The sequence below is a fragment of the Xiphophorus hellerii genome, chromosome 22, assembly GCF_003331165.1.
Source record: "Xiphophorus hellerii strain 12219 chromosome 22, Xiphophorus_hellerii-4.1, whole genome shotgun sequence".
In the NCBI taxonomy this organism is placed as follows: Eukaryota; Metazoa; Chordata; class Actinopteri; order Cyprinodontiformes; family Poeciliidae; genus Xiphophorus; species Xiphophorus hellerii.
In genome coordinates, this window is record NC_045693.1 from 5,634,472 (window position 1) to 5,651,753 (window position 17,282).

General features: G+C 36.4%; 1 protein-coding gene across 2 annotated transcripts in view; it reads right to left on the bottom strand.

Moving 5' to 3' along the window:
* The window catches only part of inpp5a (inositol polyphosphate-5-phosphatase A), a 170,930-nt gene that overhangs the window by 117,872 nt on the left and 35,776 nt on the right, over positions 1–17,282 (bottom strand). For both annotated transcript variants that reach the window (XM_032552962.1, XM_032552961.1), the window contains exon 2: positions 9,675–9,716. In XM_032552962.1, the coding sequence (XP_032408853.1) occupies positions 9,675–9,716 (42 nt within the window). The remainder of the gene's footprint in view (positions 1–9,674; positions 9,717–17,282) is intronic.

Sequence of the window (17,282 nt, forward strand, 5' to 3'; positions counted from 1 at the left end):
TTGTTTTATTTCCTTTGCCTCGTTTATATGATCCAATAGAGGAGAGAAATCTAATATATAAAGGTTCAAGGAGTTCACACAGGCTTTAAATGTCTGTCAAGGATCCTCAGAAACTACGTTATATTACCGGGGAGATTTAAAAGAAAGCTGTTCTTTTATGTATCTGGTTTCTAAGTTAATTTATTTGCATTTTTTAATCCTCAGAGATGTTGGAAACACTTAAATTTTATCGAGAGAAAATGATAACGAGCTAGTTTACAGCATGTTCCATAATTACTTAAATCCACCCAAAGGTCCACAAAATTAAATAACAGCTTGCACATTGCTGTTATTCATCAAACAAAGGAGAATCTGCTTATCGTAAAACTAAGTACACCCTTGCTGAATATCAGTAATAACCTTAAAGAAGTAACTGTTGACCTGGGAAGGCACAAGGTGATTTGCAAGCAGCCAAGTAGAAAAAGGTTGGTTTGATTCTTTCATATCTGAGAAAAGCTTGCTCTCACTCAGCTCCTCCAGACTAGTGGCAGCACCATTTAGCAAACACCTGGTGAGCTCATCATATGAATTCCTTCTCAATCCAAAAAATTTCCTCAAAATATTGTTAAAGACTTAAAGAAGAAACATTGTTGCGATGATTTCCTACATTACTTACTGCTGGGAAGTTTTTCTGTGCCTATTGGTGAAGCCATTTCTTTCAACTCGTATCAAGATGCATCATATAAAAAAATCACTACAAGAAAATCTAAACGCATCCATATTTGATGGTCCACTTATTAATCATTTTTTGCTTATTTTAACACAACATAACTCAGTGTATAGTATGGGTCAACTTCACCTTCTCCGCTCTTTATTCTATCTACTGAGGTGTTTCTGATTGTAGCATAGAGGAGTCAGTCAGCAGGCTAACAGCTGCATTAGCATGAGTAGCCTAGCATCCTGGCTGATGGTGGCTAACTTGTTCCCAGCAGAGCCGAGTTCAGATTTGGATGCTTCTTTCCATGACGTCAGCTCAGAAGCAGCAACACGGAGCTGGCATGGAGCTACAGGCATGAGGCCTGGTTCACTTAGAGGGGCACACGTCTCCCACCGCATGCTTTCCTTGCCCTCCTTTTTCCTCCACACACACACACACAGAGAGAGAGAGAGAGAGAGAGGGAGAGAGGGAGAGAGAGAGAAGCAACCATGACACGTTCCTCCAAAGCACACAAGCCTGCAGCCCAGTGCAAACAGAATTCCTCTACCGATGTACCAGGACATGCATTATTCACACACACACACACACAAACGTGATGTATCCAATATCCTGAGTGTAAAACAAACATGAGCAACAAAATCCCTCAGTAAACAGTCTGCTTGGGCCTGCTCGTTCCAGTAATAATTACAGCGAGGTGGAAAACAGAGGCTAAAAAATGGCTAATACTAGAGCTAGCGCTATGTTTCTAATTGGGGGTGGGGTAACAGTTGTAAAGCAGTTTTTACCAGATTTTAATTGGATTAAAGAGAATATTAAAAGCTGATCAATCAAAACCGGGAGTCAATTTAGGTCCCTTAGTGACAAAACCTGCAGCATTCACAAAGAAACCGATGGCGTGTTCTGGCCATTGTAAATGAAAAAAGGGAAATAATTGGCAACGGAGAAGTGAATTTCTGCCAAAAGATAACCCTCAAATATTTACAAGAAAGACCAAAACTATTTCCTGAAACTTAAAAATTTTACATTTGCGAGAGAAAAACTTAACTAATTAATTATGTAATAGTTAACTTCAGTATAAAAACTATTAAAAAATGACACTTTGCTGAAAGAAAATATACTTTGAACAATAAATAAGCCAAAATCCATGCAAAATATAAATGTTCTGCATTTAAGTTTTTAAAAAAAAGCTTGTTCGTCTGTAAATATGTTTTGTCCAATACGTCCTCAAGTGTCAGTTTTAGCTTCACCTGGTTGATATTAAGCATGGGCCATGTTGCCATGGAAACCACGGAAACTTCCCAAATCTGACTTTTACAGAAGAGTTGCAAGAAAAAAAAGCCGCATAAAGAAATACTAGTCCCATTGGCAGATTATTTTAATTATAACATGGGAAAAATGTCTGGTTTTAAATGAAACAAACTAGGACTTTTGGAGCTAGGAACTTTTCATCAATATAACGTAAAACAAGCTTCTATATCTTGCAGAAAAGTTATTTGTAAGTTAGGTTAGTCTTATTTCAAATACACCAAGATATCTGCACTAAAAACTAGACCAAAAATAGTTGATAAGATTTTGTGTTTTTGCAGTGTAGCAAAAGTCCAGATCTTAATCTAATTGTAGCAAGGCTTAAAGCTGAAGTTCTAAGAGTTCTCTTCGTCTAATTTTACAGATCTTGACTTGTTCTGCAAAGAATAATGAACAGAAATTTCACTTTTTTCATGTAAATGTCTGGCAGAGTATCAACTCGGGGAGGCTAAACACAAATGAAGGCCACACTTTTCAGATTTTCATTTGCAAAAAGAAAAAAAAATCTTCAAAAACTAAAATAATTTTTCATTCTGCTTCGCAATTATGCACTGCTTAGTGTTGATCTATACTATTAAATCCTAATCCAAGCGTCCTTAAAAGTATTTAATTCCTACAAACGAAGACATTATCCCTTCCTGGAAGGTATCGTCAGGTGATGGAGGAATCCAGCCAGCGGAGACGGCACTTCGATCCGAGGCGCTGCACAGCTGGGCGTGAGCGGTTCAAAGTCTTCTCTCCCCTCTTTATGTGCTCTGCTGGGAGCAGCTCTGTTTATTGTAACCAGTCTGCGTCCAACTATAACACCCTTCAAGTGTGTTCAATGGAATCCACAGGGAAGTTCAGGGGAAAATGGAGCAATGAGGGGGGTTTTCTGTACAGTCACTCCCTTGTGACATTTCTCTGCTGTATTACAGTCCACTCTGCAGAGAGGCAATAAAAACAGAATCCGAATCTTCCGGCTTTGCGAACGACTTTATTTCTTTATGTGCAGGGATAGACTCTATAGAACAATACATAAAACACAAAAAGAAATGGACTTTTGCTGCATCAACAAAGTTTCTGTGTATTTACTTCTATACCTTGTCTTCTTGTGTTAATATAAACAAAGTTGTGATGTCAAAATGAAACTCCTGAGGATTCATTTTAAATGGATAACCAATTGAATAACTTGATGACCAATAACAGTGACAGAGTTCACAGCAGCAGCTCTGCTTACATCACACTGCACACACAGTATTCATAACCCTTGAACCTCCACATGTTGTCACACTGAAACCACAAGATTTGATGTATTTTATTAGGATTTTACATGACAAACCAACACAAAGTTGTGCGTTACTGTGAAGCGGAAGGGAAAGGATACACAGTTTTCAACATTTTCATTCACTTTCTCCTGTTTAACTTTATTTAAAGCTGCAGTATGCAACTTTTCTAAACATTTTATTACATATTTGTTAAAACTGACAATACGTTTTGACAGTATAACAAGACAAATCATCTGTGAAAAAGTGCTGCTACTCCCATCTTCAGAAATGCATTGCTCCAGATCAAATATAACCAATCAGAATCAGGAGAAGGGTCTTAGCGCTGTCAATCAAGTTTGTGTATGCACTGCTCAATGTGCTAATGGAGCAGAAACAGCTTACCGTTACAGAAAAACCATTTATTTAACCATTTAAAAACCAGACCAGCCTTAGCATTCCCAGCAGACTCGATGTGGGGAACTAACTGTAGCATAACAGATAGCAAGGGGAAGGCTGTGAGCAGCGCATACATGGCCATGATTGGCAGTCTTAAGATCCTCCTCTGATTAACTGTTTATGACAGAGCAGTGTATTTCTGCATATGAACCACAAGGAGGCAGAGATTGATTTTCTCACAGATTAATTGACTCATGTTATACTGATTGCTTTAAAAAATATATATAAAAAAATAACAAATAGTATATTGTTCATAAAAGTTACCCATAAATTTAACATTTAGCAGGTAAAACCTTTGTGAATCCTGGAAAACTGATGCTTACAGATTTCCATCTAATCAGTTTCAGTTTTTTAAAGCTGTAGTTGCAGAGAAACGTGAATTTTACTCGGTAGGATAGAACACAAACCCACATCACTCCTTTACAGATTTCTATTTATAAAAACATTTTAAAATAAAACATTTATCTTTGCTACTTTGCTGTGAGCTATCACATAAAACCCAAGGGGTACGATTACTTAAGCAAATTAGCGTTCTGGTTTCAGTTTCTTGATATAAAAGTTCATTTAAAGAGAATCTACTAACAGTGTTTTTCTGTTTCGGACATCATAAGACTCGACAACATCCCCGTTATTGATCTGGAAAATATAAAAAAGCCATTAAGAGCCCCTTAGTGCTCTGGCAGATAGCAGGAAATCTAATCATGAATATCAGTATTCACTTGTTGGTTATTAGCTCTGCATTATACTCAATCTGTTTTATGCATTTTCAGTTAATATGAGGAAATCCATTAATCTATTAGTCCGGTATGTGGCCATGATTTACCGATAACCCTGACTGAAAGTGAACACTCACTGAAAGGAACCAGCCGTCCAGAGTTCTCTTCAGCATTCAGTTCCAACACGACTTTATGATGTAGAAAAATGCTTGGACTTGTTTTCTTTTGATTCCGATTAAATGTGAAAATTGCTAATACTTGTTCATCTAGAAACTGGAATATGTTCTTCCTCAAACAATGGATCTGGACCTCCAAAGAACAAAAAATTCACATTTTGAAGTTAACATCTAAAAAGCTCAAATAATACCTGAACTTTGACCCTAAATGCCCAAAGAGGAGTAGAAAAGGAGGCTTCAAAGACGCGGAGCAGAAACAAGGAGAAACTGCAAACCATTTCTTCCATCAATCTTAAAAGAGAAGGATCATATCTACCCTACTCCAACGTCTCTCTGCCCAGCTTCCTAACAACACGGCTGGTCAAAGATTTAAAGAGGAGCAGCAAAAACAAATGAGGTGGATTAGCAGTGCTTGTTTCATCCAGGTCATGTTACTGTGAAATATCGTCTCTGCTGCCAGGACACTGAGCTGTTAGCATTTAAAAGTAACAGTCTACGGTCAGAGGCCTCTTCCGTTTTGTTGCAAACCTGACTTCTACTGGAGATCCTTCCTGACCAAAGCATCACTTTCCACAACACTCTCTGAATATACCTGGTTGACATGACGATATTCAACTTCTCTTTGGGATAAATACAGTATTTTAGAACCAAATTTAATTGAATTTAATGACACAGTTTCATTAATCACTACTATCACTAGCAAAATCTGCACTCAAAGTAGCTCAGTTTCTCATAAAAACTGCATTATGAATAGAGTGTGATTACAGAAACTGTCACTGTTTCTCCTCTGCCAATCTGTAAAAACAACTTAAACAGAGAATTTATATCCACTCATACAAGGCCTTCTGGCCTCAACAATTCAAGCAAATCAATAAAAGTTCAGTTTTATTATGAGATTTGGTGAGTGAATGGAAACTTCAGGCTGTTCTGTGATGAGTTGGTTGTGACATCTGCTTGCTTAAGGCACGGCGACATTCGTCAACTTGAAAGTGACGTTTGGGTTGCAGAAAGCTGAAAATAAATCGATCTATTTAGAAAGTGCTTGCTGCTTTACACTTCAGGCAAAAAACCCTCAATCATCTTTCAAAAAAAATACTGGAAAGTTGTCATTCAACTAATTTTTGCAAAAACCATCAGTTGCAGCAAACTCTGTTGGATTGGCAAGGACATAATTTCTTTAAAAACATGAATATATCCAACTATTAACAGTGATTAGATATAACTGCATGATGTACTTCTAATTCATGAACAGAAAATTGATTTCTGTTTCACATACAGCCATTATTCTTTGCTTTTCTTCTTCAATAAAACAGGGGAATGGAAAATTTCTCTAGGTCAAACCACTTCCTGTTGAGAAAATATCACTAACTCAACCTTCAAAACCTGTTCTCGTCGACAGACTGGCTGCTACAACGTTTGCACGCTACTATCACAAACGATTATTTTTGGCCTCGGGGTGTTGATCAGTGACGCAAGAGTTGCACAACTGCTGATGAGCATGCAGGATTTAGCTCTGGATCTGCTGCTTCCATCTCTGCTGGAGGGTTTCTTCTGTACAACATATCAAATTGTGCAACCGTAACGAAGGCTGCAGGTCGACAGTATGCAATATCTTAGATGTTATGAATTTAAACTCTGCTTGCCAATGATAGATTTGGTTAGTTGGTTGAACTTTTACTTTCTAACCCTACTTGGATGTTTAACTACAAGGTAATAAAAAAAGGAAGTAACCTTCTTTGTGTTCAATTTCTAACATTAAAGCAGCTTAAACTCCCTGCTTAATAATGTGACGTCATAAAAAAATTAAAAAATAAAAAACCAGGCAAGATATCAGGAGGCGACCTTTGAACCTTCACATCATCCACAGGGTCTGAGTCCTACATGGACTGAAAGGCCGCTCAGACAGAAAGAAGACACACCAACGTCAAAACAAATGATGCGAGTCAGAAACGACATCGTTTGTTAATGTTTTTACAAAAAAATGAGTTTTGGTTTCATGTAGGGCTGAAACGATTAGAGGGACTAATTCTGATTAATCACTTATTTAAAAATTATCAAACAGTTTAGTTATTGATTAATTTGTTAAGTGGAGTATCCAGACTTTTAAAAAAGTAATTTGACAACATAGAGAGCAATAATTAGGCACAAAATGTGCAAAATCTGTAAAAAATTTTCCACCTAGAACTCCTCAAAATGGTCTAGTTTTAGCTTCACCCGAAGAAAAGAAAATCACTGTTTTCTATCCAATTATTAATTGGTCAACAGATCAACACTACATTGTATTGATGTTCAGTTATGCAGAAATGTCTGACCTTTTCATATGTTGATGTTAGAAGTATTTTTAGCTGCAGATGCATCCTTTGCTACAAAAGTTAAAGCATACATTAAAGAAATTCTATATTTGTTAATTTTAGGTAGTAAAATTAATTTTCCAATACGAGAAAGGAATTAAATTATTTGTTTAATTTTTAATGTATGTCTAATATTGTATACAAAAGTTGTTAAATGCAAAATCTGCAGAACATGATAATATTTTCATCCAATTAACTAATCAATTCCAAAAATAATCATTAGTTGTGCCCCTAGTTTTCTGACACTAAAGAGGAACAAGAAAAAAAACTGACTTTTTTAACATCTACTAAATCATCAGAGACAAAGAATAGTTTTTTTAACTTTACCCAAATTGTTTCAAAAAGTAACAGCACAGTTATTTGGTACTTAGTCTCTAGCTGAGACCTTTGTGTGGAGTTTGCATGTTGCCCCTGCGGCCAGCGTGGGTTTCTCTAGATACATCACTTCCTTCAATCAGGCAACAAAAGTTTAACTGACCTCAATGGACCCCATGTTGACATCTAACATTAACCTTATGACAAGACAAAAATGGGCTTTCTTAGCTGATCGAATGCTAAGTAAACATATTTCTTAGCGACTTCATTTGTGCATTAAAATAACTTCTAAAATGACCGTTTTTGCTTTGTTATCTCATTCAATCTCTTTTCTATGAGATTCAGCAGCACTTTCTGACAGCAGTCAGGAGGTTCAGCTGCCTCGCTTCCTTTAACCCAGTGGAAACAGTTGGTGGTTCCTCAGCGGTTGAAGCATTGTGATATGAAACATGACTGAGCTCAAATGTTTGTAAAAAAAAAAAAAAAAAAAAAGAGAGAAAGAAAAAAAAAGAAAGGTGATTAGGTCATGAAAATGACAAGATACCAGCTACACCAACATCAGAAAATTATTTCCACACATCTGTGCTTCAGCTCTCATGCACAGCTGAGAAACAAGAAGGAAATCACTCTGGTGATCTGCAGCATTTGTGGTCATATAGGCGCGTAACAGCTGGCAGAGGACACACCCATTGTCTCACTCCGTACCACAGAAGAAGAATATTCTGATAAATGAATGTGTATTGTTTTTATTTGCAAGACATAAAGGATTTCTTTGAAAAGAAAATCTCTGGGTTTTTTGGCTTCCAAAAACATTGGCAGCCCCTTAAGTTTTTCACAATTTTTCCTATTACAACCACAAACTTTAATGGGTTTTATCTGGACTTTATGTGGAACAACAGAAAAAAACCCACCAACCTCAAGTCAACGATTTTTATATATAACTACAACTACAGCTGCAAGTAGTTTGGGATAAAGTTTCTACCAGCTTTCAAGAAACAGACACCAAGATGTTTTCCCCTGTTCTTCTTTAGAAAGAACTCAAAGAGCCTGAGAACATCAACTCAATAAGAGATACGTCCAGACTTTAACTAGGCCACTAACACATCCAGAAGCTTTGATGTCAACCAGTCCCCTGTAGTGCTGACGGTATGTTTAGAACTACAATGTTCATCAACATGTCAAAGGCAGAAGAAAGAGCGCTGTGCAACACAAATAATCACCTGGCCGTTTTGTTCTCCTGCTCAAAGATTAATTTTATGTAGAGGTATCCGGGTTAAATGCATTTATTTTCATTTGATTTTTATAACATTGCAAATTTTTTCTTTTACTTCACAATTATGCACCACTTTCTGATTGAAGTTTGTGGTTGTAACCCAAAAAATGGGGAAATGCTTGAGAGACATGAAGGATTACACACAAGAAGCAACAAGCAGATGCAAACTCACGGTTTAAGCCTCTTTTAGTGTGTTATCTATTTTACACACTAAAATAGATAAAAGATAAAAGTTTGATAGGCAGAAATGGAGATTTCTGTACCTACAAGGTGATTCCAGGAGGTATTTTACTCAAACATTTCACAGAGTATAGATCACTGCCTCCCAAGTAAATAGAGAAAACAACATGGAAGCCATTTCCAGTCACTAAAATCTAGTTCAGATAATCTGGGTCACAACACTCTTTTTTTGGATTAGAAGCTAAACAATTTGAGAACCAATGGAAATCCTGTCAAATCTTTGACAAACTATCAATTTTCTTTGACACATCACTTTCACTTTGTTATCTTCTGCTGCTGACGATCAAACTCTCCTTGGGTTGTCAGTTCTGACAATTTTTCACATAAACTGCACATAGCACCACAGTAAACCAGCAAATAGCTCAATGGAAACATGAAATACTGAGATAAAAAAAGGTAAAAGAAAGTATTACCAAGAGGGAAATGAATATATCAAAACAAGGAATGAATATAGGGTTCACTCAATTTCAAGAACCTGTTCAAAAGTCTTAAACTTTTTAATTAAATTACTTTTTACAATGACATTCTAATGTATTTCCATGCGATCCTGATTGAAAAGATTTAAAATTAATATTTATATAAATAAATCAGGACAGAAAAACAACAATCTGTTTTATATACAACATTAACAAAAGTGTCAGATGAAAACTCAAATTGTAATGCGACTAAAAAAACCCTGAAACTTGATACAGATTCATGCACAACCCAACTGGTTTTTAATGACAAGGAAACTGTTCAGAAATGACTTTCCACTAAGTGATCAATTTAAGTCCTGATGGACAAAACCACAGAATCTATTCCTCTTTATAAGCAGAGACACTTGCATGCTGGGTAATGCAGTCTAATGCCATCTAAAAACTACTGGAATCATTGCTGAATATTTGAGTTTGCGTCTTACCTCGAAAAATTCTTTCAGCCATACTTTCTGCAGATTTTCAGTCTGAAAGAAAAAGAAAAGAAATACAATTAAAGGATTTTTTTAAAAAACAAGAAATTGTAACGACTTTAAAAAGTCTTCATTTGTCAATTTCCATTTCGAAAATGTTCAACACCTCAGTGGAAGTGACCGCTACGAGGAAACCAGAAAGAACAGGCGTGTTACAATCATTTCACCTCCGATAACTCAGTGTTGACACCATTAATACTTCATTTCCTTTGATCAAATTACAACATTTAATATCAATATCTTCTCCAAATCTTTCAGATTAGGAGAATATTTCTAACTCATAGCCCTCTTCAGGAGACCCCAAGTAAGTTCTTCTAGTGACGTTTTTCTTTAGCTTTCTAGCAAAGAGAGAGTTTAAACTATTAATTGGACCAATTTATTGTTAAAATAATTGTTAGCTATTTTAATAACCATTTAATAGTTATTTGGAGTAAAAACAAAAAATATATCTCATACTAAGCAACTTTTTCTTCGTATTTTTTATTATTTAATCTAAATTATGGTCACCAGATTAGACATTCACTGTACTGATGCCGAGTCCAACAGAAATTAAGCTTTTCACGTGAAATATTGTTTAGCTGCAGATGCATCCTTTTCTACAAGCAATCACTAATGGAACATTGTTATTGCGTTTTAGGTGATTAAATGTTTGTTTTCTTATTTAAAAAAGATTTTTATTTATTTGCATATTTTAATGTATTTCTAAAATTGTACAAAATCAATTTAAGTGATTAAATGAAAAATCAGCAGAATGTGCCAGTTTGTAATCCAAGTAATCGTCAGATTACGGATACAATTATTGTATCCGTTATTACAATAATTGTTAGATGCAGCCTAATATAGTGTTTAGAGCAACATTTCAACTACCTCAAGAAAAACTCAAACTCTCAACCTGTGGAAAAATGATCCCAGAGCCCCACTGCGCCACTACCGTGTTTTACTGCAAGCATTGTGCCACATCTTTTGGAACTCATGTTTGATATCAGAGCATAAAAAACGTCTCCCGCAAAGTTTTGGGAGATTTTAACCGGGACAAGATGTTTCACTGGGAAGGAAAATATTTGGTCTGGGAAACCTACTCCTTCAGGTTGCTGACCCGTGCAGAACACAAGCAGAACTTCCTGGAAATGTCTGCAGCTCCTTCAGCCTCTTGGCAGCTTCTCTGACCAGTTTCTGTTTCCATCTGTTTAAATACCAAGCAGGAAATGTACTGGTTGATTTACCTGCTGTTAATTTTAGGTTCTTGTTAGAGAACAACAAGTTGAATTAAAAAGTACTAAAACAGTGATGTGCATTTAAAATATTAGAGTAGGTCACCAGGAAATGTTTCAGTGCACTTAAGGGTTATCCTGAAATTTCACCCAAAAGCCAAAAATCTCTTAACTTCTTGTCAGTATCCTATAAGCTGAAGCCCAAACTTATTCACACAGATTTAGATTATAATTTAAATTTCTTTTAAATTATTGGGGGTAGGAATAACATTGGGCTTAATTGTATATTTCGAATATTTATCATCAACTTAAGTGTGGAAAGAGTGGAAATGAGAAAACACCAAGAAAATCCCTCCAGAACAAGCTGAAATTTACTTAAAGTTAATAAGTTTTACCTTTGCTGGTGACAGGAATGTATGTAGCTGTAACAATAAAATAAAATGGATTTTTTTTTATTATCAGTATCTGTTTAAGGGTGTGCTAACATCCAGGTGCTAACCTAGCACCTGGATGCTAACACAGAGCAATAATTTCGTGCTGCAGAACAAATCAGGCCTAAATTCAAGCCGTCACAAAGGTTGTAATTTGTACTGCTGATTAGGGCTGAAATGATTAATCAAATGAATCGTGATTAATCAATTATTCAAATGATCACTAACTAATTTAGTAATTGATTAATCACCAACTGGGCTACATAGACTCTAAAAATGTCAACTTCTTGAAAGAACAAAACACTCAGAGGAGTAATTAAGCCAAAACTGTACCAGAAATATATACAATTAGCATTTAAGATATAAAATAAAAATTCTTTGTAAATATGTTCTACCCAAAACTCCATTGTTTCAGCTTCACCCAGTTAAAAAAAATCATATTAGGCACCTTTTGCTATCCAATTATTAATCGATTGAGCTGTTGATGCGTCCTTTGATACAAATGATTGAGCGTACCTTAAAGGAATGCTGTTATTGCATTTTAGGCAATAAAATGTTGACTTTCTTATTTAAAAAAGGAGTTGAATTGTTTTTGCATCGTTTAATGTATTTCTAATATTGTATGACAAGAACTAAAATGTAAAATATGCAGAATGCTGCAGTTATTTTACACAATTATGAAAATAAGTGAAAAATTAATCGACAACTAAAAAAATCACCCTATTTGTTTCTCTTCAATTACATTATCTTTAAAGGTCAAAACCTTTCCAGAGCCTCTCACCATCATTTTTCCTCTACAACTCTCTCTTTTTTTTTTTGCTTTCCATCCAGCTTTCCCCTCCTCTTTAAAAGGCTATTCCCAGACCTGGACTTCATTTAGTCTGCGTGGTGGAAACAGACACAGGGCCCTGGGCAGTCTACCATTTAAGGAGAGATCTCCCAATGTCGATAACTAGGTCTAATGAACGATCGTGTGTGTGTGTGTGTGTGTGGGGGGGGGTGTGCGTGTGTGCGTGTGTGGGGCAAGAGAGAAAGAAAGTTTGTCCTTACTCGACCAGTCTATAATAAGAACACTTGGGGGATTCACAGGCTTTGTTGGCATTTGTTACAAAAAGCAAATACATTATAAAAGTAGGCCTCTTTGGCCCAAGATGGCAACCAGGCACAAAGCTAAGCAACTACCTCATCGATGCGATGAATTGTTTGGTAATTACTTTAAACTACTACTTTAAACAAAAATAAGAACTCCACAAAATCAAGCAAATGGGTTTTACTTCCAAAACTCTCAATACTAGAAACACTCCACAAACAAAGAGTTGTTTCAATGGGATGTTCAATAGTTGATGGTGATATTGTTTATGTGCTTATCTTGCAGATATTGTGGCATATTGATAAACGCTTTACATCGGTCTGAATACAATACAGCAGATCCCCGAGTCCCGATATTTACAGGATTTAGAGACCTAAATTACCCACGGCACAAACCTTTTCATGGCACTGCTCATGAATCTAGCATCAGTGAGAAATAATGAACAATTTTCTGTTTGAAATGAAAGTAATAAGGTCACAAAAACAACATTTTTGCTACAAATCTTTATTCTAACATGAAGATCTCTAACCATGCCCAGTCCACGCTGATTAAAAGACACAGAATCAAATGAGCTAAAGAGGAAATGCTTGTTAGATGTTAATATTAGTGTTACAAAGGGGCACCTGAATCCTCCAGGACTTGGTGAGTGTGTGCGCTGTCCCAATCTGAGGCAGATCAGACAGAGTGTGGCTCTATATAAGGAAACGAGCGGCGGAGCCTGTCATTAGTCACAGGAACGGAGGAAGAGACGGAGAGTGAGACAGATGCAGACGTACAGAGGAACAGACAGGTTCCGACCTTGGAGATGCTACCGGACCACCACAAACAAACAAAGTTATGTTATTGCTGAAACTATTAATCAGATTAATAGTGATGGATCGATTATTGAAGCAGTCATCAACTAATTTAGTGATAGGTTAATTGCTAACTGGAATATACAGACTCTGAGAAATGGCCATTTATTGAAAGAACACACTCAGAGCAGTAACTAATCCAGATGTCTACAAAATATACCGGGTTTCCTCCTGTGTATTATAAGCCTGGTGGGCCACCAGGCTTTACTTGTGCCCCCCCCCCCAGGCTAAGCACTGCTTATTTTTTTAAGTCTATTTAAAATGTTTGCATTCTTTAAGACGTTATAGCTGGTGTTCAGGTATTAATCTTCCAATCTTTTAATAACACATAACGGTAATTATCAAGAGATATTTTAAAATGTCCTGTCAACTTTAAACTTTTTTTAACTCAAAAACATGGCGGGCCACTGGATGAATGACTGCCTTAGCGCACAACCACCGGACTTAGCAAGTTTTCTGGGGGGAACCTTGATATATACGTATATATTTGCAATAAAGATCAAATATTATTAAATATATTAATTATAACCAAAAGTCCTCAGTTTAGTTCACTTTGTTCAAATTCTGTAAAAAAAATAAAAAATCTCCTAAGCACCTTTTGCTATTATTAATCAACAGATCACTAATATTGATGTTAAGTCAAGCAGAAAAGACTGAACTTTTCACATGTTGATGTTACAAGTATTATTTTTTTAGCTGCAGATACATCGTTTGCTGTATATACACAAACATACACTAAAGGAATGCTTGTTGTTGCATTAAAGGTAAGAAAAACATTATTTTCTTACTTAAAAAATGAATTTATTTTTAGAGTAGGATATTTATTGATCCCTAAGATGATGTAGCTTATTGGTTGACAAGCTACTCCATCCAAGGTGTTAAATTTTAAACACAAATATAGCCATAAGTGACATAAAATGAAAAAAATATATGCATAAGATAATCAGAGTTGGTAACTGTAAAGTCCCTTGGCTACATTTGTACATTTTAATATACTTATAATATTGTATAGGAAAAATGTATGTAATTAAGTGAAAAATCTCTAGAATGTGTCAATTTTTTTCATTTTAAATCAATTATTTGATTGAATAATCAATAACTATAATAATTGCCAGTTGCAGCCTTAGAGTTATGCCCTTATGTTTTGACTATGACCTTGTAAAACCTGATGAAACTAACAAACAGCCTGTTTTCATCTCTTCCATTTGTTTCTGTGTTACACTTTATATAACAACACAAGACAATAAAAGCGTCCCGGTGACAGTTTCTCAAACGAGTCTTTAAGTATGCCATCACCGCCTGCTGGCTGCAGGAGACCCTGGAGATCTTTTCTCCATCATCCCAGATAAGTCCGATGCTGCGGCTTTGATGTGCAGCAAAGACGGTTCTGGGGAACAGATGTCGGACTTGCTGGGCGGCTCAGAGGAGCGCCGGCGGGGGCCCTCAGAGGCCCGACAAAATGGGCTAATAAGAGAAGAGACGTTTATATCTGCAGCCCCGGATCCAAGCCGCCCACCCTCGACTCGTCACAAGTTAATTCGGAGTTAATTAGAAAGTGGAGCTCCGCAGACAGGGGGGTATAAATAGACTCAAACCCTGCGCTGCTCCTCTTCATCCTTCAGAGGAACTTTCACTCGCTCACTTGTCTCCACCTCCCGCCTCTTCTCTGTTTTCTGAGAGGATGGCCTAGATTTCACACCCTTTGAGGAACAAGGAGGCTGTGCTGCAAAACAAATCAGGCCTAAATTCAAGCCTTCCCAAAAGGTGGGATTTAAATGTTTGTACTGATGACTAGGGCTTAGACAATTAATCACCATTAATCGATTATTCAAATGATCATTAACTAATTTAGTAATTGATTAATCTGTAACTGGAGTACATAGACTCTAAACATCTCAACTTCTTTTAAGAACAACAAACTCAAAGCACAAATTAAGCCAAAACTGCACAAAAATATTAACATTTTGCATATTAGATGAAATACCTTGTCTGTAAATATGTTCTATCCAGAATTTACGTGGTACTTTTAGCTTCACTTGGTACAAATTCTGTAATGAAAAAAATCCAATTAAGAACCTTTTGCTGCCCAGTTATTAATCAAGAAAATAAGCAGATTAGTATACAGTAGTTTTTGCTGCAGATGCCTCCTTTGCTACAAATGATCAAGCCTACAATAAATAAATGCTGTTTTATATCAGCTGCTGTATTTATATTCTCATTTTTTAAAAATCATTTGCTTTTTGCATCTTTTAATGTTTTTCCATATTGTACAAAAAAGCTTATGTGGTTAAATGAAAACTCTGCAGAATGTTAAATGAATCGTCAGAATAATCAATAGAATAATCAATTGCTAAAATAATCATTATTTGAAAATCTAAAATTACAAAGTGCACTGTACAGACATCAGTTTTTTATAAGAGAACTAATTTCTTTACCTCTTTTATGTTTAGTTTCACTAAACATAAAAAAAACCCCGAATCAGCGTAACTAGGCCACCATCAGAGTGTTTTCTCTGGGCTGCGGGAACGACTGTCTTGTGACAAGATATTTGCCACTTTCAATCTTTCAGCTGAGCTAATGTCACGCAAACCACTGAAGCTAAGCATGCTGTGGAAAAAAATTTGCTTTTCCATTAAAACCTGCACAAAGGGCGGCCCTTAAATAGGTTATTCATACTAAATGAGTGGAAACACACCTTCACACCCAGAATAACTCACTAAAAGATTTGTTTCATATTCTCAACTCCACTTGCAAAGGAGGAGTTTTTACTTTCAGTTTCAGTACTGCAAACACAAAACCAGGACTCCTGCTGGAAACACATAACCTATATGTCTATAGTTAAGACTATCCTAAAGTTAATTCAAAACATAATTTTCACAACAACCAAGAAAGAGAGAAGAGCGGGAAACTTCCTTCTGCTTTTCTGTGAGTAAACATAGTCAGGTCATAACCCTCAGAGACTCAGAGGTCGTGATCTGAAGTGGACACGCTGTTCTTTCCACTGGACGTCTTCGGTGAGAAATTCTTTCGCTGTCGGTGTTTTAGCATTCCCTTGCATCCTGCAGGGCAGCAGGCTGCATAAACTCAAAGTGGAGGCTTGGAGGGAAGTTACGTCAACTCATTAAATCCCCCATGTTGATATGCTGGGAGCACACAGGATCTTCTTCCTGATTCACCAAGCACTCAAGCTGAAACTCATTCTGTTCTATACCACCAAAATGTAGGCTGCTTTCACACCAACCCCGTTTAGGCCGCTTTAATCCAACTCCAGTCCGTTTGCTTAGAAAATCCGGTTCGTTTGGGGAGGTGTGAACTAGTAATCAAACTCTGATGCGGACCAAATCAGAAAACTCTGGTCTGCCTAAAAACCTTGGTATCTGCTCGGTTGAACTGATTAGAAAACATATGTGAACGCACGGCGGACTGGAGACCGCTCCAAAAGCAAGAAGCTAACTAGAGCAAAGCATTCTGGGTAAATACAACCAAAACAAACATGCAAGTCTACTGATAGTTTTAGAAATGGCTGGTGGGATTTTACCAAAAACAAAAGAAGAATCCTACAACCACTAAAATCTGACCCTACTCCAGTGCTGTTTACATTTTTTAAATAAGAAATTTGAAGGTGTTTCTTTTAGTAGTTCTTGGTGCAGCGCCACCTCAGGTGAGGAGGGGAACAAATTTTTCAAAGGGGTTGGTTTGTCTGAATCAGTGCAGTGTGAAATCAAACCGAAGCAACTGAAAATGTAACAAATGTCTCAATTTTGGAAGTATTAAACAAATTAGAGATGCACAGATAGGGAACATTTGGGCCAATAACCGATATTTACTAATATTTTCAATGGATAAAACAACCACACAATCAATGTCGCATGAACAAACAAATGCCACATAGCCAACACAATCCCCTTCGCCTCCTGAAACACAAACTGTGACAAGATGGATATAAATCTTGGTTATTCATGTCAGCCCAGTTA